Here is a 27705-nt window from a genome sequence, read left to right on the forward strand (position 1 = left end):
AATAAAATGTGACTTTTCGTGATAGTTGGAACCGAAAATGTGGTCAGGCTTGGTCTCTCACAGGCTGCCTTTTAGCATACAACACGCTTGTTGCATTAATTTATAATGTGGCCCAACCCGATAGGGCTTGCAAGCATGGCTTCGGTAGGACGGGTGCTGGTGCACTTGCAGGACCGGCAAAATATGTCACAAGAAGTGAATTGGTGTTAATCTTGCGAATATGGTAGCTATAATATACGGTGGGTCAGTGGATTTTCTAGAATAAATTGATTCTTTTCTTTCAATGCAAATGTGTTATAAATTATAAGTTCTCAAACTAATAATATTAGAATTACAATGCCCTGCACAGGTATACTTCGATTAAACGTCAAGAGACATGAACTAGTCATATTCGTGAATTTAAATATGCAAATTCAAATTCAAATTCAAAAAAATAGGTAAAAGGAAACTTCTATGCCAAACTCAAACCACAAACCCAACAGAATTTCTATTATTACATATAAGCGTTCATCGAAAGATCATGCATGCATGGCCACATTACGCTAATCGAGAAATGCCAAAGACCGAAGATCATATATCTAGTAATCCACCGCAAAAGACGATATACTCCCGTTCCCTGAAGGCTTCAAAATCAAATTTAAAAGGTAAAGAACCTCATAATGCTGCCTTTAGGTCCCTTGCGCAGTAGTAGTACGGTGATAAGGGTGACTGGGATAGCTATGACCCAGTAGATCCACATCTTGGGGGATAAACCCCACTCTGCTCCACTCTCGAAGAAGCTCATGCTGAAAATGGCCTATTGGGGCAATAGTTTTTTACGGTTAGTTATAATTGATTCACCTAAATTGTGTATCCTACTGAATCAATAGGAAGGAGGAAGCTAGTAGATATATAGACTTACGGAGACAAATGTTGCTGGCAGAAAAACGATCGTCAGCCCCGCAATGGCTTTCATGGCCGCTGCATCAGAGGCGACCGCACGACTTTGTGCCTAAGCGAACCAAATCATATCAGCAGGAGTCACAATATGGAGTACGGCCCTTTATAAATAGCCCTGGAAACCTACCAGGGAAATTTCACTCTGGTGTCGCTGTTGCATGGACTCGCATCGGCATTTAAAACCAAACAGCAAGCCTTGGTAAAAATCCAAATTATCATCAACCTGCATGATAGCATCCCGGTGTAAATCCGGAGCACCTTCTGCACGGGCCAAAAGAGTCCCATGTCTGTGAACCATCTTCGACATGACTTCAGTTGCCACTGTTAGAGTTTCCCCAGAATGATTCACGTGTCTGGAGATTTCGTGGAGATAGTCAAAATGGTCTTCATAGTCAGCCATTTTTTCGTCTCGTTTTCGGTTCTAAAGATTATATAATTAGTGATATATACGAGGTGCTCGTCCAATAGTTAATTACCTTTTCTGTCATCCGGACAAGATCGCGAAGCGCCCAAATTGAGGCATCGAAAGTGCTGACTACCCCACCGACGATAAACGGATGGAAACAATAAGGATCAATATGAAAACTTTCACCGCCAACGCTAGACAGAGACTTGTGGATATGGCCCACGAACTCTGGCGGGCAGTCCAGGCAAAGTATACTCCGGTGACCTTTCGGGGACCATGTACTAAAGAATCCCATTTTGTGCCAGTAATAGTCATACTGAGGGTTGCCGAAAGCCGTCGTTTCTATGTAACCGGTTTCTTTATTTTTCTTTTGCACGACCATCTTTATGAGGAAGCGGAACCATGTTTCTAGTAAATATCAGATGATTAGTTAGATATCCAAATGGTTGGATATCACTTCTATGATTGCAAATTAAACAAGGTGATTTATACGTACTATGACGGACTCGTTCGTCGCCAGCGCACCCGAAAAACCCATTTGACTCCCATTGCGTGTCTGACCAAATATCTGTGGGCATACCATAGTAACCCTCAAGTCTAGCTCGAAGATCCAGTGCGCCTCCCCTAAGTACATCAGAATTGGCGAATCTACCAAACTTGGATATCAGCCTCTAAAGTTCCATTTTATATAGCATATTTTTGTTCGACAGATTAAGTCCTTACACAAAAGTTGGGATATTTTGAATTCTCGCTGTACAACAACGAAGACAATTCATAAATTGTTGGTTATCAGGGATTAAACATTATTTACTTGATTAATTTCGGAGATGCATACGATCGGTTATACTCTCATTGATATCGGTTTCTCTATATTCCCAATCGCGGCCTATATATAAATCCGTAAGCTATAAATTACTAATTTGCACAGGGTCTGGTGTTAACATGTTGGGTTGTGGTAATGCTCAACACTTACTATCTGTTGTACTTTGCTCCAAGACTTTGACGGGCAGCGGAGTCTGCGAATCGATCGAGTTTTTTGTGTAACTTGTACGCGAATGTTGGCTCATCTTTGCTGTCCAGACTCGACTCTCTAATCGCTTCGGAATATTATCTCCAAATCTCTCTATTCTCCAGTCTCGAAGCCTCGATATCGTGATATTGATAGTATGTTATAAGTATTTGTAAAACAAAATTTTTTAGGACGCGATTAGACTAATATTATTATCCCCGAATGCAATGGATTAAATGCCTGATTTTTCGTTTTGACCGAACGTTGCATGCATAAGGTCCCTTAAGTAAGAGAATATTTATATGCTTAAGCCTGACATTGGTACCCCTTAAAAAGCGGGGTCGGCTGTGTGAACGTGTACCATTTTTTCACGAGAAGAAAAGCCGCGTAGTAAGGCTACTCCGATATGCAGCCCTCGCAAACTGTGAGCGCTTACAGCCTTGTGGTTCGTTCTTAATCCTTGCACTTGCAGATTTACGAACTTTTTAGTCACTTTTTTTTTGAGTGAAGGACAAATTGTAGGAATCGGGCAAAAAGTTTCGTCGGAAGAACGGATCCGAGGGCCAATCGCGATTCAATACTGGGGCCTGAAGCTCTTAGTAAAGGATTGTGCTAGCGATATTGAGGATGGATTGGGATGCTGTGCCACATCCTTACAGGATCAAATTTGCGAGAGTGGCTCCCACTTTATTGCAATATTTGTGTTGATATTGTCCAAGACTCGACGATTTGATAGATGTAGTTATAAATGGTGAAAGCTTTGCGAGCTAATTTAGCTCCACTAAATATATATTTATACCCTGGTATGAAGCTAGCAGAAAGCTACAAATACATACCGATGCCTGCCCAAAGGATCTGGAGGCCTAACCTAGTCCAGGTTGCAAGGCGCTTGGCTGCTAATACCGTGCCACACTAGCACTGTGGCCATTTCGGATCGCTGGTGCTAGTACCAGCACCTACCCTCGACTTGGTTCAGAAACTCCAACCCAGTGTCCTATTTCATTCCTTGAGGCTAGCTAGGATAGAAGTGTACCCAAAATTGAGGACTCGGTGAGATCTTGCATGCCTTCGTATATTTGCATTTTTCTAAATGTTATCAATCATCGTAAACTCGTCTAAACCGGGGTTGAATGCGAGGTATTTAGGGCTATAGCTAATATTTCAGTGTGTAAAAGCTATTGACATTAGACTTGCCAATATCAAATGACATCGATATCCAGGTGTATCTGCGCAGTTTGATTACATAGTTACAGAAAAACGAGAAGACTAATTCTAAGAAAACAAAAGTGAAACAGGCAGATGAAACTCAAGTCCTAACCCGACATTATCCCAATGAAGGATTCAGATATATACTCTGATCCATTGCTAATATCTTCCTCTCTATCAATCTCCATCGGTTGCAAACACTCTTCATCAATCTCCATCGGCCGCAGATCCCCTCCATCACTCCCTGCCTCCTGCGCAATCATTGTCCAAGCCTCTGTATATTTTGCATACTCTTCCTCGATTTTCCTTTTTATACCATCTTCTGTAATGGGAAACTCGCGGATTTTCTTTGCTATTTCATGAAATCCATTTTTTCCTGCAATTTCCGCAGCCTGCAATCTTCTCTTTTTTGCTCCCGCTTTGAGTAGAATATCAACTGTGTCCATTCGGCCCATTTCTGCTGCTCGGTAAAGTGCCGTAAACCCGTCTTTAAGGCAGTTATCGATATCTGCGCCGTATCTGAGCAGAAGAAGAACCACTTTTTCGTTGCCCTCATATGAGGCGTACTGTAAGGGGTTCATCATAGAAGCTAGGTCATATTTGTATGTAGTCTTGTATTGCAGACGCCGTCTATAGTGTGGATGGCGTCTGCAATGCGGGACTAATTTGTATACTAGATTTAAAAACGCTGGAGTTATGTCAAAGGAATAGCCAAACCACGCTCTTGCATATCTAGGGGCGCCGTATTCAAGGAATCCTGTCGCCCCATGCTCCAGGAGAAGCTCGATCGCTTTATAGTCCCCCCTCCTGACCGAAGTTAACAGAACTGTAAAGTCGCCCCTGGTCTCGAATCTATGTTTAGATATTGGCGGGTTATCTACCCTTGCCCCAAGGTCGATTAAACCTTTGAGAAAGACAAGCAAATCAAACTCTTTGGTTCTATGGCATAGGTTAGGCCTGTAGCTTTTCAAGTATTCGTAGGATACTTTTCCACGGATATAGATGCCGTGGAAGTACTCAGCATATCTACCAGAAATAAAAATGGAATCAAATCTAGACATAGAAGCGTGTATAAAAAGGGAGTGGCCGGCTGGATCCTTTGAATTGATATCCCAGCCGACTTTTTCTAAGGCCTTTAGGTTCTTTAGAAGTTGGCATGCCCGTTCGCCCTTAGAAATAGCCTGCCGTATATTTTCAAATATCATATAATGGAGCTCTGTGATGCTATTAAAGAAACGACGCAATGTTCCCAACGCTTCTGGCTCTAAGTTGATACCCAAATACACCGAGACTAAGTTCTCCAGAAGTGTTAAAGCATGTTTGTGCATTTGGGAATCGAGTTCATCCCGTACTAGAGCACACATGATCGGCCTCATGATGTTGAGGACCGGCCTGCGAGATTTTTTATCAAGATTGCCATAATCTGAAGACCGGAGAACTGGTATTAATGTCTCGATCTTTTGAAAAATAAAGTTTGTTGTCTCCGTGACGACAGCTTGGCTTCTTAAATATTCAAAGATCTGATCTGTGACAATCGCCCATCCTACACCATTCAACTTTCGAATGAACAGCGTCATCAAACTCATGATACTGACGATATAGTTGTTATCGAGCAAAATTTTGATGACGGACAATAAATCCTCAAGTTGGTGATGTATCATCAACCTAACTATAACTGCAATTCTTTCCAGTCTAGGTGTATTTAGATGTAAATCTCGCGAGTTACAGACACTTGCGTTGCGATACCAATATTTTTCCTGGGCAAGCACAAAATCTCGGTTGCTAATTAATTTGATCCGAATCAATCGAGTGTAACTTAAACGAAATGAGCTTGTACATGTACTTACATGTCTAAGTCCTTTTGCAGGGAATTGGATGAATATGAATCGAAGAGCCTATAGGTAGGGAAATAAAATGGACTATCGTGCCATTTATCATAACCAAAGGCTAGACACAGGACCTTTTCTAAGGATATAATTCGTTCTTCGTGCGACAATGCCTCAATTATTTCATATGAGGATTCAGGGTACCGGAAAGATCCATCCTTGTCTCTATAGGGATCTGAGTCTCGGTCAGTATGGCCATCATTGACCCCTTTCTGTTGGATTATCGGTCCTTGAGTGGCTGTCGAACTGACGTCGGCTGTGTGCATTGACAAATGACGGGACGGCCTAGATATACCATAAGCTTCTGGAGGGACATTATCTGAGCCTTTGCCACTCTGCCATCTGTGTGTGCTGATTATCTCCACAATATCATAGTCGCCGTAGTAAATTGCTTCAGCGAGAAGTCTATCACAGTTCAGCGCCTTGTTTAAAGAAGGGTAGGCTTCGACCAAGGCTCGAAAAAGCTGGTAGTTCAAGTACCCGGATGGCAACAGAACAGTGTCAATAGATTGTAGCAGTATATCCTCCAGATTGTTGAATTGCAACTGCTCTTTAACGATCCATTTGAAGACCTTTGACTGTAGCTTTGGGTCTTCGATTTGAAGCAGACCCCAAAAAATGCTGTCAAAGAGTTGGCCCTGCAGAGGATATCTCGAACAGAAGCAACTCTCCTCCCGGCATTCAAAATTAAGCTGAGACCGAGGCGCAAGCCGACATTTATTGCAGGTTCTAAGCATTTCCGCCCCGTCTCTGCACCACGTTCTGCACTGTCTTCGACACGGAATGTTTAACTGCCTGTGGGTGTTGACACCTCGAAGATTCAAATCCGCACCCGGCGTTTTTAGAAGTAAACATATAGTTCCAAAGCTGCGCTCCTGGTTATCTCGCATGAAATCCCCGTAAGATATGGCAAATTCTGTACCCTCTTGTTCAGAAAGCGGTCTTCTGTTAATGCTAAACGCAATTACAGTATCGGCAAGGATGTGATGGTACTTCAAGCATGTGCAGCGGGTAGGCCAGCAAATACAGGCTTTAAACGCTGGTGCGCACCAGTCGCCTGCTTTCCTTGGAGTTTCCCACCTCGTATTGACGTCGGCTCCTTTTCTGATCCAAAGTTTAATCTCAAGAATATCCTTTTGAAGTATAACTTCCAAGAATATTTTCGGATTTTCGAAGATGTTTGGACCAACGCAATTTGAGCTCACGAAATCTGCAATTTCTGCGTCTTCGACCTCAAGAGCTGCGCGTAATATCCTGATTGCCACATTTTCAATATCTAGGGCATCGTCTTTGTAGATCCTAAGCGAGTTGACCTCAACTAGTTGGCGTTCAAGTAATCTTCTAAAAAATCGAACGAAAAGGCGTGCTAGCCCCCTCTTTAGATCTTGTTTTAGATACCTAGCTGACTGGCTTCTGGTATCTGCACCTTTCGGAAGGCCCCTTTCCATCTTCTCTTTCCGAGTCCAATCAAGTGCTCGAATCCTATCTGGCGGTGGGAGCCGAACAGGTGCCCTCAAGTAAGGGAAAAGCATAACAGAAACTTCAGGCGAGGAGCACTCTAGTTCAAAGAACTCAACAGTCGAAAGTAACTCGGATACCAACTTTCCATCCTCACATCCAGTATAGATTTCGAGCAGCTCTACCTTCGAATCACGAATTGCGAAGTGGAAGACTGTTTCCTGAAATTGTCGTGCTCCTTCACTTTTTAGTCCGAGGATTTTCCGAAAAAGGCCTCCAAGCTGGTGATGAGTGGTCACCAATTTATAGATTATATATATTTCTTGCTTGGTTATGAGGTTGTTGTTGATAAGATAAACAGTGCGGAAAAAAAATTGTGCAAGGAAATTGATATCAATTCGCACATTGAATGCTTCGTTATCCTGGTCGAGGGAGTAAAAGTTAGTTGGATCTGTTCGCATATCTATCTGGACTGCTTGGCCGATGGCAGTATGATCCAATTCTGTCATAAGATCGTCCTCCCTAGAGCTGTCTTCTCCATCGTTGCTGGGGGATTCCAGTAAAAATGGAGATACGTCTGACATGCGAGAAACGGATAATTCATTAGATCGTGCATTGGTAAAAAGGAAGCGGGATGGCATTGATATTGCTGAAAACTGAGGTGTTAGATCGAGAGATTCCACATCGTTTATTGAACTTAAGTTAGAATCACTGACCTTCCTTTTTCAATAGGGATAACATTTGCATCGTAAGGTATATGGAAGGCATCGACACTATTATTTGGAAGATATCCGCATCGGAAAGATTTCTTTTTCGAAGATATATCTCTACTTGCTCCATCGGCACGTCTACGGATATTGTGCCCATAGACGTTATCTGAGGAGCTTGATATGTTTTACTTGAGCGATATCTCTTCATTGCCCTTCCAACCTTCTCGCTTCTGTGACGTACGCCGTTACAGAAGAAGTCAAAATTCTGAACTATAGGTTCGAACTTTCTCTTGCGAACGAGACTACTATCGACCTTATGGTCAATGGCCTGACAGTCTATCTTTTTTAGATTTTTTCCCACCCCCCAAAGATCTAGCCTATATTCGAGCTGGCGCTCACTTTTCACTACTATTAGTACAGTTTAATCCTATAAACTCGCCTAGAAGGATGCCGGGTTCCTCAATGCAGGTGCTACAACCCCCAGGGCATGGAATTTATACGTACTTGAAGCATAAACCATGCATTCTAGCCAGATATTCACAGACTTGGGTTGATGTATAGCCCTGGTGGACATAGAGGCTTTCTATCAAATCTTTGTGTGCTTCCCATTGCCGCTTAGGTAGTCCTCGAGGCATATTCAATCCTTGCGGCACTGGTGAAATAATTGATAGGATTATTAGGAGAAAAAGGAGGACAATAAGAAGGAAGATATCTGGAATAGAATGTAAGACGAACAGGAACAGCTGCTATATAAATTATATACCGATGAGGCCGTTTTATAATCGTTAAGGATATGAGATAATTGTATAGTGCTGTTGCTGAAATACCTTTTGTTCGAGGGTGGGAGTCGGGCTATTTTATAACTTTTTAATGTGTTGGAAGGCTGGTTGTCTTGAAAGCCTCTTTGGACTCCAATTTACTATGCAAATTGAAAACCCCATTTTTTGGTGAAAGTTGGAAAAGAAAACATAAAAATACAAAATCCCGAAACGACTTTGATTGGTCTGATATCATTGGCGAATGTTATTGGTTCCACGTAAACCCCGTACGGGCCTGTTGACGACGGCAACTCATGCATGTTCTTCAGCCTTGGCCCTGGTCAGCCTCCCCCAGGGTACAGACTATTTACATGCTCCCTTATGTAGAGAGACCATATGCATGGGGAAACCCCTTGGATTTGTAAATCCGTGTGTACTCAAAGGTTCCCATACTGCAAGTCTGTGGGGCGGAGCTCCGTCGATGTGCATATTTGCGGGTTTATACCATCTTGAATTCAAGGTTTTCGAAACGCCAACGATCGCGATATATTGATATCTTTTGGCTTCGAGTATCCCGCTCTCAGTTTTTTTTTAGTTTTGCACAGACTAATCGTATTTTATTTTTATTCTATCCTAGGAAATATGCCACCTCCGGATCATACCACGGGTTCCAGAATATTTTCCTGATACCAAGTTAAAATGCAAAGTGTGGACCGCGTCTGAAATACGAGACTAATACCAAGTATTGCTTAGCTAATTAGCCCTCAGTATATAAAGCCACCCATTTCCCAGGATACTACAGAGCTTGACTTTAGCATTCCCATACCACCAGCACCACCACCACCTGTTCTACTTCCTAAAGAACATAATATTCCCCTCGTCTTGTACCCAGACCTAGAATATATTCCCCGTACCAAGCATTGCATAGAAACATCAAAGATCGATTTCAAGAACAACAGCTAAAAGATGTTGAGCGACGAAGCAATTATTGCTCTTGTTTCTCTTGTTCTCACTCTAGTACAGCTCATCGTATCCGCACTCGACGGCGTTAGCAGGTTTTATCTGAGAAACATATCCAACAGACGACAGCCCGAACGAAGGATCTCCGGGACCGTTAATGTAAGATGTCTATTAATATTGGAGACTAGTATAACAGGCCCTCTAATATCTCTGTTTGTTTATAGGTGTTTAGATATGATGTGCATGCCCCGATGCCTCCAGAGCTGGTAATGAATTTGTATCTTAAGGTTCGTTTAGTTCCAAATTTCTCCCCCTTACGTTGGGCCCATTGCATGGCCAGCAGTGTAGTTAATAAAGTGACGTGACTACTAGGTCTCCGAGATTGAAATCGCCTCTACAGAGAGTCCGTACTAATTTCTAGCCATCAGAATCATCGGAATATAGATAACAGGGGGGGGTTACATGCCTAATACCTGGTGCAAACGAAATTATTACAACTGTTCATACTGGTCTGGCCTCGTTCCCATAATCATCCACACTTTCCCCCCACACATATTCGTTTTCGACCTTAAAGCACCCGTATTTTTTCTTTCTTCTTTATCACTATATAATATACCGGTATCTTTGAAACATACCTACTCGATTACCCATGTACCTTAGCCGAACTATTTAGCCCATCTTCATTTCCGTCGTTTAAATCATAACCCGATAATCTTCTCTAAAGTGTTGCCAAGTGTGGTATTTCCAACCCAACGTTACACCAAAATCCAAGCTATCTTTTCGCGAACTCGCGACGCTAAACCTTCAAACCTTCAAACCTTCTCTGACATCTCCTCCATAAACCCCTTCCACAATGACCCTCACCGAACTCGTCGCCATCTCCTCCCACCCCCCGTCCTCCTCAGGCGCCTCCGCTTCACCAGAAGCCTACATCTCTCTCCATGACCTCCACTCCTTCACCCAAACCTCCACGTTCAAGAAGTCATGCACACCATCCAACTCCCTCGCCATATCTCCAACCCACATCTTCGCAGCTCAATCCGATAAAACAGTACTCAATGTCTACAACCGCACCAAAAACTCATTAGAAACTACTGTTCCGCTACCGGAACAATTAACCGCAGTAACATGCTCAAGTAATGGCGGGATCGTAGCAATGGGTACCGCCAGTGGCAGGGTCAACATCTGGGAGGTACTATCACCACCCCTTCATAAAAAGAAACAAAATTCCATAAATCCCCAAAAATCTAACGATGGGTTATACCAGTAGACCTCCTCGGGCCGATATACCTCAACCCCACTCTCCCATCTCCAAAAGATCACAAGTATAACAATAGACCCAACCTCGACTTTCCTCCTAACCGGCTCTCTGGACACCAACATCCTAGTCTGGTCAATCCCCCACCTCCTCCTCCCGTCATCTGCCAAAAGGCCATTAAGAACCCTAGAATACCACCAACAACCCATTATCTCCGTATTATGCGGCCACGGCACCGGACCATCCGCTCTCGCCGTCTCAGCGGCTGCAGATTCAAGTGTAATAGTCTGGAACTATCAAGACGGTAGTTTACTCCGAACTTTCACACTATCCAGTATTCCAACCTGTTTGGCGTTGGATCCAGTGGATAGAGGGTTTTATGTGGGGTTTTCGGATGGTTCTATTCAACAGGTGGAGTTTTCGAAGGTTGGGAATAGGACTGTGGAGTTGGGGAATGGGACTACTTCACCGGCTGAGAGTAGTAGTGGGGGGGATGGGGAGAGGTCGTATGATTCTCCGTTGTATAGAGCGGATGAGAGACATATACCTATTGCTACGAGTGGGAGTGGGAGTAAATGGACTGCGGAGGGTCATGATACGGCTGTTACTACTATGGATGTGGTTTTCCAAGGAAATTACCTGGTAGCGGGTTCTGAAGGCGGGAGTGTGAATGTTTGGGATGCGGCGTCAGGACAATTGTTTCGTACTCTAGCGACTTACAAAGGTAACTTCTCTTATAATACCACCTATGGTGACCTAACATTACTAACCACAAGATGCAGCCCCGATATCAAACGTCAAAGTCCTCCCACCGACAGGATTCAGCGAAGATACCGTCACAACCTCACAACTAACAATCATCCCACCGCGATACCACGAAGCCGTAAAGGCGTCTTCTGGAAATCAAGTAGACGTAGACACCACCCTCCCACCCATGTCACTACAATTCCACAACACTCTAAATCCAACTCCAGACCCCTTCTCACCAGCTTCAGATCTTGATGCCATAAAACGGGGTATAGAATACTTCAACTCCCCCACCACAGCAAGCTCGACAAATAGCATCAGGGGCGATCAAATAACAATAACTGAATTCAAGAGCAGCGAAGATGCTGAAAAGATTGAAACCTTAGAAAAGGAATTGGCGACGGTGAAGGAGAGGTATAAACGACTTAATGAGGTTCATAAACAAACTTGGGAAGAGCATACGAAGTGGGTTATGGAGGTTGATAAAGAGAAGGCAGAGAAGATGAAGGAGATGGGACCGGAGGGGATGGAAGAGTAATTCTGTGATATACTTCTGAGTGTGCTTCATTTGGGGATTTTGTTGGGAGTTATAGTTGCTTTTGGGGGGAATAAGTTAATAGATCTAGATTGTATATTACCTCTAGAAGATCCTAGTATTACTACTGTATTTATATTTATATATATACTTGGGGACATTGGAAACGAAATCAAAAGTTCATTCAATTCGAGGGTATATCTCAAACCTTCTAACGTCTTCCCCATCCCATTCTGTCATCAATCCGGAACACCACCACCAGCACCGCCATATGGACGCCAGCATATATCCGACTATAAGATACGTAAAGCGCCGGACACTAAAAAACGCCTCAAGGATAAAGAAGAAAATGTTATAAACCGCACCCCAGACCGAGAAGAGTTTTAAAAAAAAAGGGCGAGAGAGATCGAACGAAGAAAGAGGGGGAGGGAAGTGCTGAAATTCAGGCAGACGGAGCAGCCTTACCAACTCCCATCTCCTTCAACCCATTATCCATCATAGTTCCAGGTCTTTCGTTCTCCTGTAAAGCTTTATTAGCCTTAGCAGCTTGTTCTGCATCTCTCAAGTCAACCATATCCTCCAGTCCTTCCTCTCCAAATGCCTTCCCTCCTTCTTCCAATTTCGCTTCACGATCGTGATCTTCTTCGCTTTCATCATCGTCGAACGCCCATTTATTGGGATCATCACCATCCTTAGGTTTAGTAGATCCAGTATACCCACCCCATCCCTCCTTCAGCCGTTCTACGCTCTCCCAGTCAACTAGCATGACGGGGTTACACCCTTCTGGATCTTCTTCGACACGTTTGAACCATGGGAGCATTACATCGTGCCAGGAATTCGGGATGATTGTTTCAGAGTAGATCTGTGCTGTAGAGAAAGTTTGGCAGATAAAGCGCTTGTCGGGGATGAATGTTCCAGGTGGATCGGAGTGAACAATGTAGGCGCGAGCACGGGTTGTTAAGAAGTGACGAAGGTCGGGAGAAGTAACATCCGCTGCTGTATGGGTTGATTCAGCTGCAATAAGAGCTTCGATGCTGGATTTCCATTCTGCGACTATTTATCAATCAATCAATCATTCCCAGTTAGTATATATATTTTTTACCTGATAATCTTAAGAAATTCCAAAGGGGGAACCGGAGAGGAAACAAAGGCTATACAGTTCACATCCAAATACTTAACCAACCCCCAACATCCCCACCCATAAGTCAAGAAATAAATCTTCTTCTTTTTCTTCTTCTGTCCATCATTCCCGATTAACCTCCCCTTAAGCTCTTCCAAAACACTTTCAACATGCTTTTGTACATTTTCATGCCCCGGAACTCGATTTTTCACTTCATCGATATGCGGAGACGGCTTCGTAGCAGCTTTCCAGGAACGATAAGTAACCGCCCGACCCATCTCAGGAGAATAGACATTTTGTCCACAATTCAGGATTAATAATCCAAACTTCTCCTTCTTAGCACTACGGATGGTAGAGATCATTGAACCGTGCTTTTATTCCCATATCCACAACCGTCAGCTTTTTTGACCAACAATAAAAGTGATAAGGAAGATGCTGTATACATACGTTAATACTAGGCCCCTCCATCTCTCTAACACTCCAAACTCCCAAATCATCATGAGTATTCCCGATAATAACCAAAACCTTCTCAACATCATCTATATCATTACTGATAAGAATCGGAACACAAGGATCAGTTCCTGGGGTACTCCCCGGAGGAAGAAAATGCTTCGTAAGACCCTCCTCGACGAAACGAGTGTCTAAAACACGACGGACGCATTCTATTAAATCCGTCAGACGTTAGTAAAGCTCTTTATTAGAATAACAAGCATATATGGAGTAGATAGATATGTGATACCATCAATAGCCTCCCTCCTCTTCTCATTAACACGTTCAACCCTATGAACATGATAATCAAACCCTTCCGACGGCATTTCAATCTGACGAATTTGATCTTCAGAGTTGATAAAATATCTATTCCATTCAAAAAACGAAAATTAAAAGATCGTTAGTTGTATTTTTTCGAAAGCTAAAGCGTTCCACATATGTATATGTATGTGTTGGGAGAAATCCAAAAAATCGTTTACCCGAGCTTTTTCAAGTCGACCGGGAAGTCTACTTCCTCTCGATGTTCGATCGGTTTGATTCGTCTGAACATTGTGAGCGATTAAGATGACGACGATAAGTAGGAAGAGAAAGAGGGAGAGAATGGAGGACGAAAGAACGGTGAGAGATGAAAGGATGATTGATGCCGAGTTAGTTAGCTAACAGTCAACAGTACCTAGAAAGTTGAAAGCAAATGTTGGTGGTGGTGGTTGTGGCTGTGGAGTGTTTTTATATCAAAGAACTGAAGGTCCACTTTTACAGTTCCCTCACCAAAAGTTGAACAAAAGTACCCTCCTAACAAAAACGATGCCTGAAGTTCCACATCGACATGACATAGACAAACACTTTCAAAACAGCAGGTCGGTCAAGGATCATGGCAGTTACACAGCAGGATGCAAACGCTAGAATTTGATGGATACGTACATACATTACGGTTCAAACAGCAAACACTTTTTTTTTTGTGCTGTCTGTCCGTCCCTGCTAGCTTTGCCTAACAATACAACATTCTCGAGCATCGATATGGTAAGGTAATAGTGATATAATAGTAATGATGCCAGAAAGTAAACCCAGCCTGAACGCCGCTCTAACCAAAGTGCCCGAATCATGGAGCAAAAAAAAAACACAAACAAAAAGTGTAGTACAAGAAGGATAAGAGAAAGGGCTCTGCAAGGCGATTAAAATACATCGCCGGGGTATTTCAAAAAAAAAGAAAGAAAAAGAGTATTAGAAGAAGACAGCAAGGCATTTTTTTTTGTTTTACAAAGAAAGAGGTCTATGATTGAGCAGATAGCTTAACGTTCTGCAGAGCCTCTTCAAGTGCCTGTTGCTGCCTCTTTTGTTCCTGTTCTTGCAAGAACTGAGCGTACTTCGACCGAGGGTTGTGGATTCCACATTCAGTCTTCTGCTGTCCCTTCCATCTTCCGGCTCTCTCGTCTTCGCCTTCTTTGACGGGACTATATTAAATATATTAGTACGAATGTTGACATGTAATGAGGAAGAAGGGTGGTGATGGGTAAATACCTTGTGGAATGCCAGTCACCAACACTCTTGTATCCCCGATCCAACAAGACATTGTATGGTACACCATTGGCATCAATATAAGCCTTGACCTGAGGGAAAGTCCAGTTCGCCAAAGGATTGATTTTAATCAAACCAGCCTCGTCGACCTCAACAACATCCAAAGATCCTCTCTTGCCGCCTTGACTCTTTCGTCGACCGGTAAAGACAGCCTTGACCCTCAACTCAGAGTAAGCTCGTTGAGCAGGCTCGACTTTGGCAAGGTAGTCATAGAGGTTATCATTTGTTTCCCATAGCTTGTCACCGTGAAGCTTGTTGAACTCATCAACGGTTTCAAGTCCTGCTGGTTTGTAGATGTGGAATTTAGCGGTTGGATAGTGTCTTTGGCAAGCTTCGACGAGTTCGTGTGTTTCCTTGAAGTGGAATAGGGTGTCAAGGAAGATGAGGTCAACAGGATGGTCGATGTTTTGCTCGAGAGCGATCTTAGAGATCATATCAATAGTGACAAGACCAGTAAGACCGAAGGCGGTGGTCTGAAAGAGGCTTGGGAAAGTAATCATGCTCCATCGGATGACATCTACAATATAGAAAAATCGTTAGAATATCTCTGATAAAATATTGTAACGAGGTAATATATTCTATGTGAGAGAGGTCTTTTACCTAATGGCTCAAGCTTAGCCAGCATGGCATTGATATGCCTGAGGTGTGGAGCAGTGAAGTAAACCTCTGGCAGTTCCTCAGAACCGCTTCCACTCGAGTAGCCAGACTCATTGTCTGCAAACTCGGACTTTGGAGTTATGGGGGAGGTGGCAGAAGACATTGTGGAGAATGTATTTCCTTTAATATACGACCCGTGGTATGATGAATACCTAGTTTGGTTTCAAATTATAATAAAATTATAATAAAATAAAATAAAATATATGTAAAAAAATAAATTAAAATGTGGAGAAGATGAGGGAAGAGGCTAAAGTATAGGATATGATGAGATGATAGATGCAGGTATGTCGCAATATCCGACGAGTAGTAGGTTAGAAGTAGCAGTAGTAGGAGTGTGGGTGGGTGTAGGGCTGATGTATGTATCCTTATATATAGAGATGTAAGGGCAAGAATGATGATATAAGAAGGTGAAAGGAAGAAGAGAGGAAGAAGAAGAGAGAAAGAATCTTCCAAATCAAATCCTTCTTTGCATTTGCAGTCTAAGCAACTGAGTCTGTCATCCCGTCCCCCATAATATATAGAAAGCCTCCTATATCGGGTTCACCGGGGGACTGGCTGTTGCAGTGCAAAAGTGTTGTCTGCCGCCAATCCCTTTCCTGATTGGTCGAGTGGATGGCAACATACCATCACGCAATATTGGACCAATCACATCCTTCGTTCCTTCGCCTGCGAGGCCTCGAAAGTCCAGCAAATTTTCAGGTCTGCTTAGAAATTGCCAGGAAAGAAGCAAAATAACTGATTCGTAGACCGCGGGGTTTCGTATCTGGCTTTTTCGGGTCCAGTGCCGTGTACTCGAACTCTGCCATGTACATATCAAATACCTCATTGCTAATATATGATCAATGCAATGAGGAACGCTCGAGTAAACCTTCGAGTTATGACTGGGGGGATCCCCACGCCCGAAGCCTCTCCACGTCCTCCCCGCCCACGGATGACCGAGCTATGACAGCACCCTTCACATAGTTCAGAAATTCGTAGTCCGAATCCGTCAGCCTGTGCCTGAGCTGTTTGAGAATCTTTGGTGCGTATTTCCTACACAATGGACCAGAAATAAACGGATTAGTCACATGTTAGGATGTACGCGGGATGCATGAATGTTTCTTACTACCACCTGGGGCAGATGGCCATTACATGCATGGGAAAACAGAATTAGAGGGTAATAATATGTATGTACGTACCCCGTCGCCCGTAAAATCCCCCCTTCGTGCTCCGAAAACAACAAAATCAACACCACCAGGAGCATCAAAGAGAGGTCCGAGGCCTTCTCCAGCTGCACCCGAAGTTCATTCCGCATTTCTTCCATTTTGCTCTTGACAGAAGCATCGAATTCTTCGCCGGTTGATCGGTTGACTCCGATGTCTTTCATCAAGCTTTCCAATTCTTGTTGGATAACATGCAACCCTGCGATTGGCTTGATGTCATCTGAACTAAAGACGTTTGTGACCGTCGATATGGCGTCTTCGATCCGTTCGTTCATTCGCTGGCTTTGCGTATCCGCGACTCGGTCTCGCAGCTTCGTCAGGCCATCCACGGTCATTTTTTGGTAGTAAATCATAAGATCCTGTGCCAGTTTCCCTTGAACTCCGGCATCTAGCTCACATTTTTTAGTTTATAAATATCACAACGGTAAGGCATATGATACCTTTCGTAACGAGGTCGGGAATGAACATTTTACAAAACCCACATACGTACCTTGTATCTTCTCGATAGCCGCACGATTAATCACAAACCGAAGGTAGACCTTATCCACAAATTGAACCCTTGCTGCCGCGTTTGCCATCTCTCTCAGCTCGCCGATTCGATCCGAATAGCTCGCAGATACTTTTGGCAGGAAACTTTGAGCAATTGAATCCGATGCAGCCTGTAGCAATCGGTCATCTTTCATGAGGAATGCAGATAACTATCGACAGCTTCGTTAGTTCTTTCCATTTGAAGATGAATGCATATGAATATTTCCCCAGGAAACATACACTTCTCCAGGAAGTAATGGATGTCAATGCGATGGGCCTGCCTTTTTCAGTGGCCGCCCACGTCTTCTCCGCTTCTTCTTTTGCATATCCGAAACAAGACTTCAGCAGTTCATCAAGCAATTCTCTGGTGATCAAACAGCCTCCATGCTCGAGTAACTTCCTCGTTTGTTTCTTCCTAAACAGTTCTTGAACATTCAACTGCTCTTCAGGCGTCAACTTGCCCACCAGTCCCTAAACGTAATAATTAGTATCATTGTAATCTAAAAGTACCGAAGCAAGACAGAGACGCATACCTTAACATTCGTGATCCCAGTATCCTCTAACTCCTTCTCCGCGGCCTTCGTAACGCTCTCTAGCCACTCTTTTGTGACATAATGCTCTTTCAGCAGTGATACTTCCCCAACCCTCTTCTTCAGAAACTCATCCGGTTTGTCAATATACCCCCTCTTCACCGCCTTAATTGCTATAATCCCTTCATTCTGCAAGATATCCACAACTTCATCTTGCCGATGTGTTTTGTAGATGGAGGGCACAAAAGTACCCCCAGTCCAGGTACCATCAAAATCCTCCTTCCCAACTCTTCCCAAAACCTTCTGCCCGAACTCAACGGGCCAGTTCCCTTCCTTCACCACCGTAAGCTCTTCAAATTCAACCGGGGTCTCGGCATCTTTAACATCATCTTTAACCCCCTCAACCACCTCTTCCAAGAACTTCTGTGAATAGATATACCTCTCCCCCAACCAGTGAACCTTCAAATCCCATTCTCTTTCCAAATACCCCACCAACTTTTTCAAGAACTCAATAGTAATATTCTCTTCGCGTGAATATGTTATCACGGTGACAACTCTCGAAGCCAAGTGGTTTCGAAGCGTGTTTTCGAGATGTGCAAAGGGTTGTCTATTGTACGTTTTCGTTTTTTGCATTAGGTATACGGTCTTTTTTTTTTAGTTCCGAGAAGTCTCCAGAAGTCTCCATTAGGAGGTGTTGATATACATACTTTGGAATTATTTCTCGACCGTTTAGCCCCCACTCGTCTTCTAGCAATGTAGATACTATCGCCGAGATATATTTATCATCAACATCCAGTAATTTCGAAGCTTCGTTGAAGCTTATTCTATCTAGAGTGTTATTAGATATAAAGCATATTAGCTCGAGTCCTCTTTAGAAAAAAACAAAACATAAAATAAAAATAAAAAGAAAAGAAAAGAAGAAGAAGAAAAAGAAAGAAGGAAAGTAAAGGATTAGATGTATTACTTTTACCACTATCGATTAATCCATTCAATCCTTTAACAATATATTGTCGAGAACACACCCCTCCGCCGGACTTTACAGGAATAATTGTTGCATCTTCGACCGTTTGTAAAGCCTGTAATATTCCCGACAATTCTGATTTTGTAAACATTGTTTTTTGTTTTTGTCCACCCTCTTTGGCCAACCCCGGCTACAGCCGCTCCTTTTCGAATGGAATGAAGGATATATCGATATAGAATGTTGGCATGTGTGGGGGGTTTATGTTGAAGTTGAAGGTGTGTTTTGCTTTATAATATGACAGCGCGGCGACTTTTTTGTTGCGTGAGAGTTGGGCCATTTATATGACAGTGTTTCAGGTACCAGATAAGATCCTAAGTTAAGGTAGATCTGGAAGAAGTCCGGGGTAAGAGATAAGACCTCATTCGTTAGAGATAAGATCCGATTAGATTAGATCCCCGACATCGCAACAATGCCCAACACAATTAAACCCCATCTCCCTTCGCTTCGTCCTTCCCGTTCTCCCCCTTCCTCCTTCTACAATCTATTTCACGATGTCAGACCCTCAACTTCACCGTTCTACTCTAGGGCTATATACAACTTTCCTTCTCCGCTATACTCCTTTCTTCCCTCCTTAAATCTTCATTTCCAAGTTCATCTCGATCTTTTTTTTGAATAATAAAAAAAACAGAAAGAAAGAAAGGGAAGATGTCAAACTTCACAGCAACCCTCCTCCTCTCCTCCACCCCGCGCAAATCCCCTCCATCAACCCCTCCACCACAAACCATAGACTCCACATACATCACCGAAACAATCCGCGATGCATTCTCCTGTCTCTGCACAAAAGTCTATCTCAACCTCCTCCTGGATACCTGGAAACCTCTCTCCACCGACTCCCTCTCCACAGCCACAGCAGTCGAAGTCACGATCATCGATCCCACTTCTTCCGGTATACAAATCAGAGCGTTGAAGGGATATAGCGAATTAAAAGAGTTTGAATATATATACAATGTAGATGTGGCATTACAGGAGGATAGTGTGTTTAGAAAACATAAGAGATTGGTGGTGTTTGATATGGATTCTACATTGATAGAACAGGAGGTTATCGACGAACTCGCCGCTTTTGTCGGTGTAAAGGATAAAGTCGCCGTACGTAAACCCTCTCTTCCCATAAAACTCCGTTATCAAAAAAGATGATTTTTAATAATACTAATATTTAATTTATCAAATTCAAACAGGCAATAACCGAATCCGCCATGCGCGGCGAACTCGACTTCACCGCCTCCCTCCGCTCCCGCGCCGCACTCCTAAACGGCGTCCCCTCAGACGTCTTCACAACCCTAAAATCAAACGGCACAATAACCTTCACCCCAGGCGCCCACGAACTCTGCAAAGCCCTCAAAAAGCTAGGATGTAAACTAGCCGTCTTAAGCGGTGGTTTCCAACCACTCGCGGAATGGGTCAAATCTTCGTTAGGCCTTGATTATGCCTACGCCAATACTCTCGAAGTCTCGGCGGATGGAAAGTCGCTTACAGGTGTGGTATTGGGAGATATTGTGAATGCTGAACGGAAGGCGACGTTGTTGAAGGAGATTGCGTTGAAGGAAGGGGTGGATTTGAGACAGGTTGTGGCGGTGGGTGATGGTGCTAATGATCTGGTTATGATGCGGGAAGCTGGGTTTGGAGTTGCATTTAATGCGAAACCGAAGGTACAGGAGGAGGCCCCAAGTCATTTGAATTCTAGGACGTTGAGGGATATACTATACTTGTTCGGATTTACGGCGGCTGAAGTGGAGGAGTTGGTTGATTGATTAAATGGGATATAAAATATGTAAAGTCTGTATAGATGTGATATGTATTACGTAAGAGTTATAGAATCGAGCAGCCAGCATTTGGAACCACGATCACGAAAACATCACGTTGTAGTAGAAATAAATCTCCATTAAACATACTAAATAACATTAAAACCAGCTTTTACAAATACACCTTCGGTCTATCCATCATCCCCCATTCAATCTGAGCTCGTAATGTATAAAAATGGAAATGGAATATAGCAACCATGCATCGACCATTACCTAACTTCCGATAAGTCCCCCGCAAAGCCGCGCCCACTGCCTTCCAATACTACGAAATTCGAACCCGAATCAACAGTTATAGGAAAAGGAAAAAGAATTACATCCCATTAGTTGAAGAATAGAAGAAAAGAGAGGGGGAAAAAACTAGGTCACATGAAAGAGTGAGACGTAGAATGATAATAGAAAGAAAGAAAGAAAAAAGGCAAAAAAGATACCAGCATCCTCCATAAAACGAACCACGTAAAAAAGAGTAAAGCTGAGAATTGTTGAAGAGGTCAAGGTCGGTCGAAAGTCGTGGCGAGTCGGTCGAGTAAAAGAAGAAGCATTAAACCAAGGCATCCACAGCAGTAACGACGTAAGATAAAGCGCGAGAAAATAAAACAAAAAGAGATGTTAAAAGCAGAACCGTACTGTACAGGAAGTTAAAACCCCAGTATCAAAAATTGTGGCGGAAGTAAGGACCTCCACTTATGTATCCCAGTGCATTGTACTAAAGCAAAGGCTCAACACGTGGAAGCTCACTTGCCTTGACCGCCGGATCAACTTCAGGTAAGGGGGATGTCTCATCACGAATAGGTGCCGTTTGTGGTGGTGGCCACGTTCCAACGAACTGCGAAAAATCCGGCCCAGTTCGGCTTGGGGAACCTGGGTCCTCAGGATTGACACCCGATGTCACAAACCCGCCGGTACCATCGAACCCAGTGGTAAATGAAGGCTCAATGTTAGCATTGCTGTCTAAGAGCTGTGGGTCTGTGACAGGGGCAACAAGATGAGGTGCAGATGCCTCCGTAAAGGTGACATCGCCATGTGTGGTGAAAGTGTTGAATGGATTAGGAGCATAAGTTGCTCTATCCTCGTCAGGGTTAATATATCTCTGACGCTTTTGGTGGTGAGACTCGAGATCACCCTCGTTGAGGATGTTTCCGATGCCAAATTTGCGCTTAAGCGATGGATCTGTGTTCATATCATCGCTGGACTCGACGAAAGGCGTTTGAAGGGTATTGTATTCGAAGTTCGCAGCGCTCAAGAAAGCGTTCGGAGAGCGGAAACCAGGACGGTAATCAGGGCGTTCGTAGATGCCAGGTGTACCATGCGTGGTGAATGAGTAATCTGGGTGGTGTAGAATACCTGGTGGAGCTGGTCCCAAATGATGACCACGACTCATAGAGCCGTCTCTTGGTGGTGGCTTCGGCAACCTCTTCTGCTTAAGCTTCAACTTCTCCTTCAAGGTCTTTCGCGGTAGCGGTCCATCTGCCTTCCATGGCTTGTAGCGACCGTGCTGTCTCATGTACAATGTTCGCGCCTTCCCAAGCTTTCCCAGTGCTACTTCCTTGGTGTACAAGACATAGGACTGGCCAATGCGAACGTACTGAGGTGGCCCGGTAGTTGCCTTCTCAATTTCCTGCTCAGGGTCGGATTCCCACTGCGATTGCTGCTGAACTCGGATGGTTCGGGGAACTTTGACATAAGTGTACTTTGAAGAAGGCTCATCTGGAAGCGGTCCTTGATCGAATTCGGTGATCTTGGTATAATAACCGGTGATCTTGCGGTAGGTCGTCAGCCCCAGAGCATTATCCGAGATACCATACGCGCGAGCAACTGCAGATGGCCATTTAACGAAGTTAAGGTCGTTGGCATAATCGTCTTCCTCGGAGTCGTACTCATCCATTTCTGGAACTTCCGGCTCAGGGGATTGAGAGTCCGGAATGACATATTCGTCTCCATCGCCAACTGTACCCCCAACAAGCGCAGGGTCGATAGCAGCCGATCCAGGCGAGAGTCCTCGGCCTTGGATCTTCTTGAGCTGCATCTTTTGGCCCAATTGTACCCCAAGAATGCTATCGTCTAGCTGGCCGTCACCTGGTTTTTTATCCAGCCTTCTTCTTCCGAGAGTGGTAGCTGGAGACTTCTGAACCGGAGGAGCTTGTGTCAAACGCATCTCAACAGCACGGAGCTGACCATCGACCCATTTGAGACGTTTAACAACTTGTTGTTCAGGAGCCGGCTTTGGCTTTGGTGGTGGTTTTGGTTTTGTAACACGGTGTGTCTTCTCCTTTGGCTTCTTGAGTACGTCTGGTGTTTCTTCGTCTCCTTCCTTGTGTTCACCATCGACAGGTACGCCCTCAACACCTTCCGGCAAGACGTCCTGAGGCTGCTCGCCATCTGTAGCCAAAGAAGCGCGGACCTTTCTAGGCTTAGATCCCTTTCCGGCACCCTTTCCAGATTTCGCTGCTCGAACGGTCTTCGTTGTCGTCTTTGTAGTTTTCTTAACGGTTGTGGCTTTGGCTTTGCCCTTAGCCGCCTTGGTGGTGGTAGTTTTCGTGGTCTTGGTAGCTCTGACAACCTTGGCTTTGACGCCAGCGGCCTTCCTAGCGACTCGCTTAGCTGCAACCTTCTTTGTCGCGGCTTTCTTCGCAACAGCTTTCTTCGCAAGAATCCTCGCAGCAGGTTTGGGCTTAACCGCAACCTTCTTGGGGGCAGTCTTGCGTCCTTTTGGTCCTGCGGCTGAAGCTTTTCCAGCAGGTCCTTTCTTCGTCTTGACAACTCGAGCGTTTGATGCCTTGACGACTTTTTTGCGGATTTCGCGTTTCGCGGGCTTTGGTGGGGCTTTAACGGTCCTGGTTCGTTTGACAGGCTTGGGAGCCGGTTCTGGAATTGGTGTCGAAATACGGCGTTCATTGCGTTTACCGACCAAACCTCTGCACTGCTCGGTTCCGCACCTACAGAGTTGGGTGCTTCCACCGGAGAACCAGCTATACACCTTTTTAGCACTAGCTCAAAAATATTTTTTTCAAGTGTTAAAAAAAAAACATACCTGAAGTTATAGTCGTAAGTCAATTCTTCGCCAACTTCAATACCTTCGTCACCAGCAAACAAGGCCATACGAGGCTGACCAGCAACCATCCTACATTGAATTAGCTACGCCTTTTCATAAACTCTTAAAATTGAGTTGTTACTCACCACTTCTCCATCTTGCAGTTGGGAGAGCAGCTGTGGTTGACGAATCTGGCCAATGAACCCCGAGTAGCATCGATGATCAAGGAATTGTCGAACTCCATAAGATAGTAGCTCTGTCATTCGTCCTGTTAGTCTTTATTCAGTACTTATTAAGTGGTTCAACCCACCTCATTGTCCTTATAAGGCCCGTGAAGGCGCTCCTCGCACTCATCTTGGGTGATGATCTCTCCGATGTACTCGACAATGATTTGGTTGGGGCCGAAAGAGCGGCAGGCACGAAGACCATAGCCTTTATCTTGAGTCTATACCAATTTCGTTAGTTTTAATAAAAAAAATATTGTTTTAAGCTCTGTACGGAAACAATACTTACCAAAATGATTTCAATTCCATCGTCGAACCAAGTATCGTTCTCAACACGAATGGCGAGATCTCTGAATGGTCTGTTCTGGCAATCCTTGAGGCTGCAGTTGTTCTTGTCACATTCGTAGTACATAACCCGATTAAGACAACCGGGTCCGCAGCCACCTGACTCAGGTGTACAATTGCACATGGTGCTTTGATAGGCATTTTTACGGCTATTCTTCTGTTGTTTATATAGCTCGGCAGCTTCCCCAACGAAGATGTCTACTAAATGTTAGTATCTTCGGATCAAAAGAGAGAGAGAGAGAGAAAAGTGAGAGGTTACATACTCCTCTTGAGGCTCTTCCACCCAGGAGGCTTAGGATAGACCCAAGGGTCGAGGTTAAATATAGTATAGGGGAGGACGAAGTCACGGTCAGACTCCATAGTCGTCAGGCCCTTATACATTGGTAGCGGCAATGATTCTTTCCGCACAGCGCTCTGTCCCCTCTTTGACTTCAACGTGCTCTTGCCAACAATCTGGGTCTCCTGTCCCGTATACATCCCATGGGTGGCCCACTTCTTACGTTTGATCGCAGGGACGATGATCTGGCGGTCTGATCCGCGGGAAGACGCTTTCTCGTTGTCTGATATATCCATTGGGTCGCCATTGGATTCCTCGGAATCCGAAAGCTCAAAGTCATCCCGGCCTTTCCTGGTGGAAGCCGGGGTTTGTTGCTTTCCATTGTTCATCTTTTGAGTTGGGAGTTTAGCGGCAGCGCTCCTTGCTTTTTCGGCAGCTTCCATATAGCGGCGGGTTTGAGACCCACGTGTTGGTTGGGGGGTGATGGGAGCCTGGTCCTTTTTTGCGGCAGCGACGGTATCGATACGGGTGGAATGACGACGGGACGATGTATCGGACTGCTTCGAAGGTGTGGACCTGGAAGTGGATTGTATGAGAGCAGCGGTAGAATTGCGCTTTCTCAAGGTTCTGGTGGGTTGTTCTTCAAGCGAAGAAGTTTCAGCGTCACCGTCGCTGGCCATGTCCACGTCCTTACCGTGCACGGTCACGCGATTTCTTGTACTGCGTCCAGACCTGACGGATTCGGTAGGGGTTCCAGCACCGGCGGCAGAGAGGGAAGGAGTAACAGAGGCAACGGACTGTCTTCTTCGCGAAGACATCTATCTCTACCCAGCCTTTGTTTCGATTATATATATTTATTTTGAGGTGTGTATGGGTGTGTGAGAGTGTGTGTGATAGTGTGTGTTGGAATATTGGAATTTTGGACGAAAGCGTAGTTCGGATGCGTGAAATAAATGGGAGACCGGAGGGAGAGATGAGAAAAACAAAGTCCGGGAATAATTAAGATACGCGAATAAAAGAGATATGAGAAGAAAGAGCACGATGAGACGCGCGATATGAGGGTGGTTTGAGAGCGGGAGGGGATGTGGTTGAGGAGAGAGACGATGAAAAGGGACGGGGATGAAGGGGGGAGAAGACTGGCAGAGAGGCAGATGATGGGGGGAGGCCAGAAATGGGGGAGAAATTTGTTGTTTGTGTGTTAGATGTTGTTGGATTGGACTTTTGGGAGAGGAAATGGAAATGGAAATGGAAAAGGAAACAAGTTTGACAATTTGGCGTTGGATTTTGTGCGTGTTATTTATCAGCCGGGCGTGTTGTCCGGTCTGCGTTACCTGCAGACTGATTTGCACTTGTCTCAACGAGGACGAGGACGAGGACGAGACAGGACTAACAGGAGCAGTCTTATGGACTAAGCATTAGTATCAGTATTGGTCTTAGCTCTCAGGGATGGGTTTTTTTTCCTTTGGGAGGGAGGGAGGTGAGTTTAATTCAATCGAAGTCCCAGCCAGTCAGTGCACGAGCACGATCACGACCCGGTCTGGGCCTGCATGACCTCCGGGACGGCACGATGTGTTTTGAGCAGGGTATGTACGGGTGTTTGAATGTTTGTGATAAGGAGAAACGAAGATGTATCGTGATATTGTATTATATTGGCATCAAGGGAGGTAGATAGGTAGATAGGGAGGTACTTACGTATACTGGCCTTTCTAGATGTCTCTATCTCTCTCAACCTCGACCTCGGGCGTATGTATGTACGTAGGTACGTATGAATGTATATGTATGTATGTATGAATTTGATCACAGTGGAATGTTAATAATTATCAAAGCGGATTAGACCCAACAAGACTAGTACAGACTAAGCACGAGACTAAAAAATAGGTGTGGGTATGATTGATGTTGGTGATGATGATGGTGATGATGTTGATGGCGAAGAAGGGGGGGGGTTGGAGGAAGAAGAGGAGGAGGAGGATGAGGAGAAGAAGAATGGTGAGGATGGTGATGGGAGATGGAAAGAGGATGGTGGTTGCTGATGGTTGCGGCAAAAAAAAAACCAGACAGACCAAATGAAACCCACCCCGACTTGCCTACTTGCCTACTGACTGACTTGTCTCTATAAAATGCAGGCAAAACAGGCGAAGGTGCTTTTCCCGTTCATTAAATCCGCCACGTTTGATTTCAGTAGATATCCGAGGAGTCGAGTTGACTGAGCATTGTATATATGATACAATCGTGTTTACTTAATATGTTATGCATAAGTATGTAAGTATGTATGTATGTAAGTATAGTAAGTATGTAAGCCTCGAAAGCTGGGTTATGCAATCTATGGCATTAAACACAGGGCCGGTCTGACCTCATGTTGGATGTAATTATAATTCTGTCATACTCCAGTAAATTATAACTATCCTTAGATAATCATATTTAGATCTTACTATTCTATTTTGTCTAGTACATATATATACAATTGGATTTTTTATCTGATAAGATCTATAGTATAAAGGTACTGTCTATAATAGTGTTTCTCTGGATCCTTTCATCCCCCCTAACATAAATACAAAAAACTAATAGCATTGATACAATTCCAAATCTAATTTTTAAAAAATTCGTCCTCTTCCATTACAATCAAGATCAAAAGAGAAGACTTCGTTGCGTACTGGGTGAGAAATGTATACAGTCGAATGTAATGTGATATCATAAAAGCATCACGGTCGGTCGCATCTGTATACCCCTCAAGTGTTGGCACCTTATACACCGCACTGTCCCCGCCTCCCCCGATCGTTCAAACCTCAATATCAAGCTCTTTGATCAATCTCTGTCGTCTGTAAACCTCTTTCCCCTCCGATATAAACCCATTTGCACCTCAAATTCAACTCTTCCAAAATATCACATTGTTGTAAATTGATATGGTGACTACAACACATTTTCCTCCACTATGAGGCAAATTCCGTGGTTGGCGGTGATATCGCCATTTTCTCTCCACATATATATACAAATACTACCATACCCACAGTGGGAGTATCTTTCCTCCCCGATATTATGAA

At 44.1% G+C, this 27705-nt stretch overlaps 8 protein-coding genes across 8 annotated transcripts; 2 read left to right on the forward strand and 6 right to left on the reverse strand.

The window, feature by feature from the left end:
* Positions 1–637: 637 nt before the first annotated feature.
* AOL_s00079g135 (uncharacterized protein) lies at positions 638–2412 on the reverse strand (the record flags this gene model as incomplete). Its single annotated transcript, XM_011124010.1, has 8 exons — positions 638–796; positions 902–991; positions 1067–1360; positions 1416–1753; positions 1842–1993; positions 2069–2096; positions 2181–2231; positions 2319–2412. The coding sequence occupies 8 exons, from the start codon at positions 2410–2412 to the stop codon at positions 638–640; spliced, it is 1206 nt and encodes a 401-aa protein (XP_011122312.1).
* A 1255-nt stretch (positions 2413–3667) lies between these two features.
* Positions 3668–7488, reverse strand: AOL_s00079g136 (uncharacterized protein; the record flags this gene model as incomplete). Its single annotated transcript, XM_011124011.1, has 2 exons — positions 3668–5342; positions 5408–7488. The coding sequence occupies 2 exons, from the start codon at positions 7486–7488 to the stop codon at positions 3668–3670; spliced, it is 3756 nt and encodes a 1251-aa protein (XP_011122313.1).
* A 2697-nt stretch (positions 7489–10185) lies between these two features.
* Positions 10186–11875, forward strand: AOL_s00079g137 (uncharacterized protein; the record flags this gene model as incomplete). Its single annotated transcript, XM_011124012.1, has 3 exons — positions 10186–10524; positions 10603–11314; positions 11373–11875. The coding sequence occupies 3 exons, from the start codon at positions 10186–10188 to the stop codon at positions 11873–11875; spliced, it is 1554 nt and encodes a 517-aa protein (XP_011122314.1).
* Positions 11876–12314: 439 nt separating this feature from the next.
* AOL_s00079g138 (uncharacterized protein) lies at positions 12315–14031 on the reverse strand (the record flags this gene model as incomplete). Its single annotated transcript, XM_011124013.1, has 5 exons — positions 12315–12925; positions 13030–13363; positions 13440–13654; positions 13732–13847; positions 13961–14031. The coding sequence occupies 5 exons, from the start codon at positions 14029–14031 to the stop codon at positions 12315–12317; spliced, it is 1347 nt and encodes a 448-aa protein (XP_011122315.1).
* Positions 14032–14751: 720 nt separating this feature from the next.
* AOL_s00079g139 (uncharacterized protein) lies at positions 14752–15816 on the reverse strand (the record flags this gene model as incomplete). Its single annotated transcript, XM_011124014.1, has 3 exons — positions 14752–14932; positions 15000–15573; positions 15657–15816. The coding sequence occupies 3 exons, from the start codon at positions 15814–15816 to the stop codon at positions 14752–14754; spliced, it is 915 nt and encodes a 304-aa protein (XP_011122316.1).
* A 772-nt stretch (positions 15817–16588) lies between these two features.
* On the reverse strand, positions 16589–19085 carry AOL_s00079g140 (uncharacterized protein; the record flags this gene model as incomplete). The annotated part of the gene is made up of 7 exons (XM_011124015.1): positions 16589–16745; positions 16892–17303; positions 17406–17613; positions 17684–17914; positions 17977–18580; positions 18681–18801; positions 18938–19085. 7 exons carry the CDS (start codon positions 19083–19085, stop codon positions 16589–16591), a joined length of 1881 nt encoding a protein of 626 aa, XP_011122317.1.
* Positions 19086–19639: 554 nt separating this feature from the next.
* On the forward strand, positions 19640–20742 carry AOL_s00079g141 (uncharacterized protein; the record flags this gene model as incomplete). The annotated part of the gene is made up of 2 exons (XM_011124016.1): positions 19640–20080; positions 20170–20742. The coding sequence occupies 2 exons, from the start codon at positions 19640–19642 to the stop codon at positions 20740–20742; spliced, it is 1014 nt and encodes a 337-aa protein (XP_011122318.1).
* A 754-nt stretch (positions 20743–21496) lies between these two features.
* AOL_s00079g142 (uncharacterized protein) lies at positions 21497–25485 on the reverse strand (the record flags this gene model as incomplete). The annotated part of the gene is made up of 6 exons (XM_011124017.1): positions 21497–23759; positions 23822–23911; positions 23968–24077; positions 24132–24266; positions 24335–24588; positions 24654–25485. The coding sequence occupies 6 exons, from the start codon at positions 25483–25485 to the stop codon at positions 21497–21499; spliced, it is 3684 nt and encodes a 1227-aa protein (XP_011122319.1).
* Positions 25486–27705: the final 2220 nt, after the last annotated feature.

This window comes from Orbilia oligospora, assembly GCF_000225545.1.
Source record: "Orbilia oligospora ATCC 24927 unplaced genomic scaffold scaffold00079, whole genome shotgun sequence".
NCBI lineage: Eukaryota > Fungi > Ascomycota > Orbiliomycetes > Orbiliales > Orbiliaceae > Orbilia > Orbilia oligospora.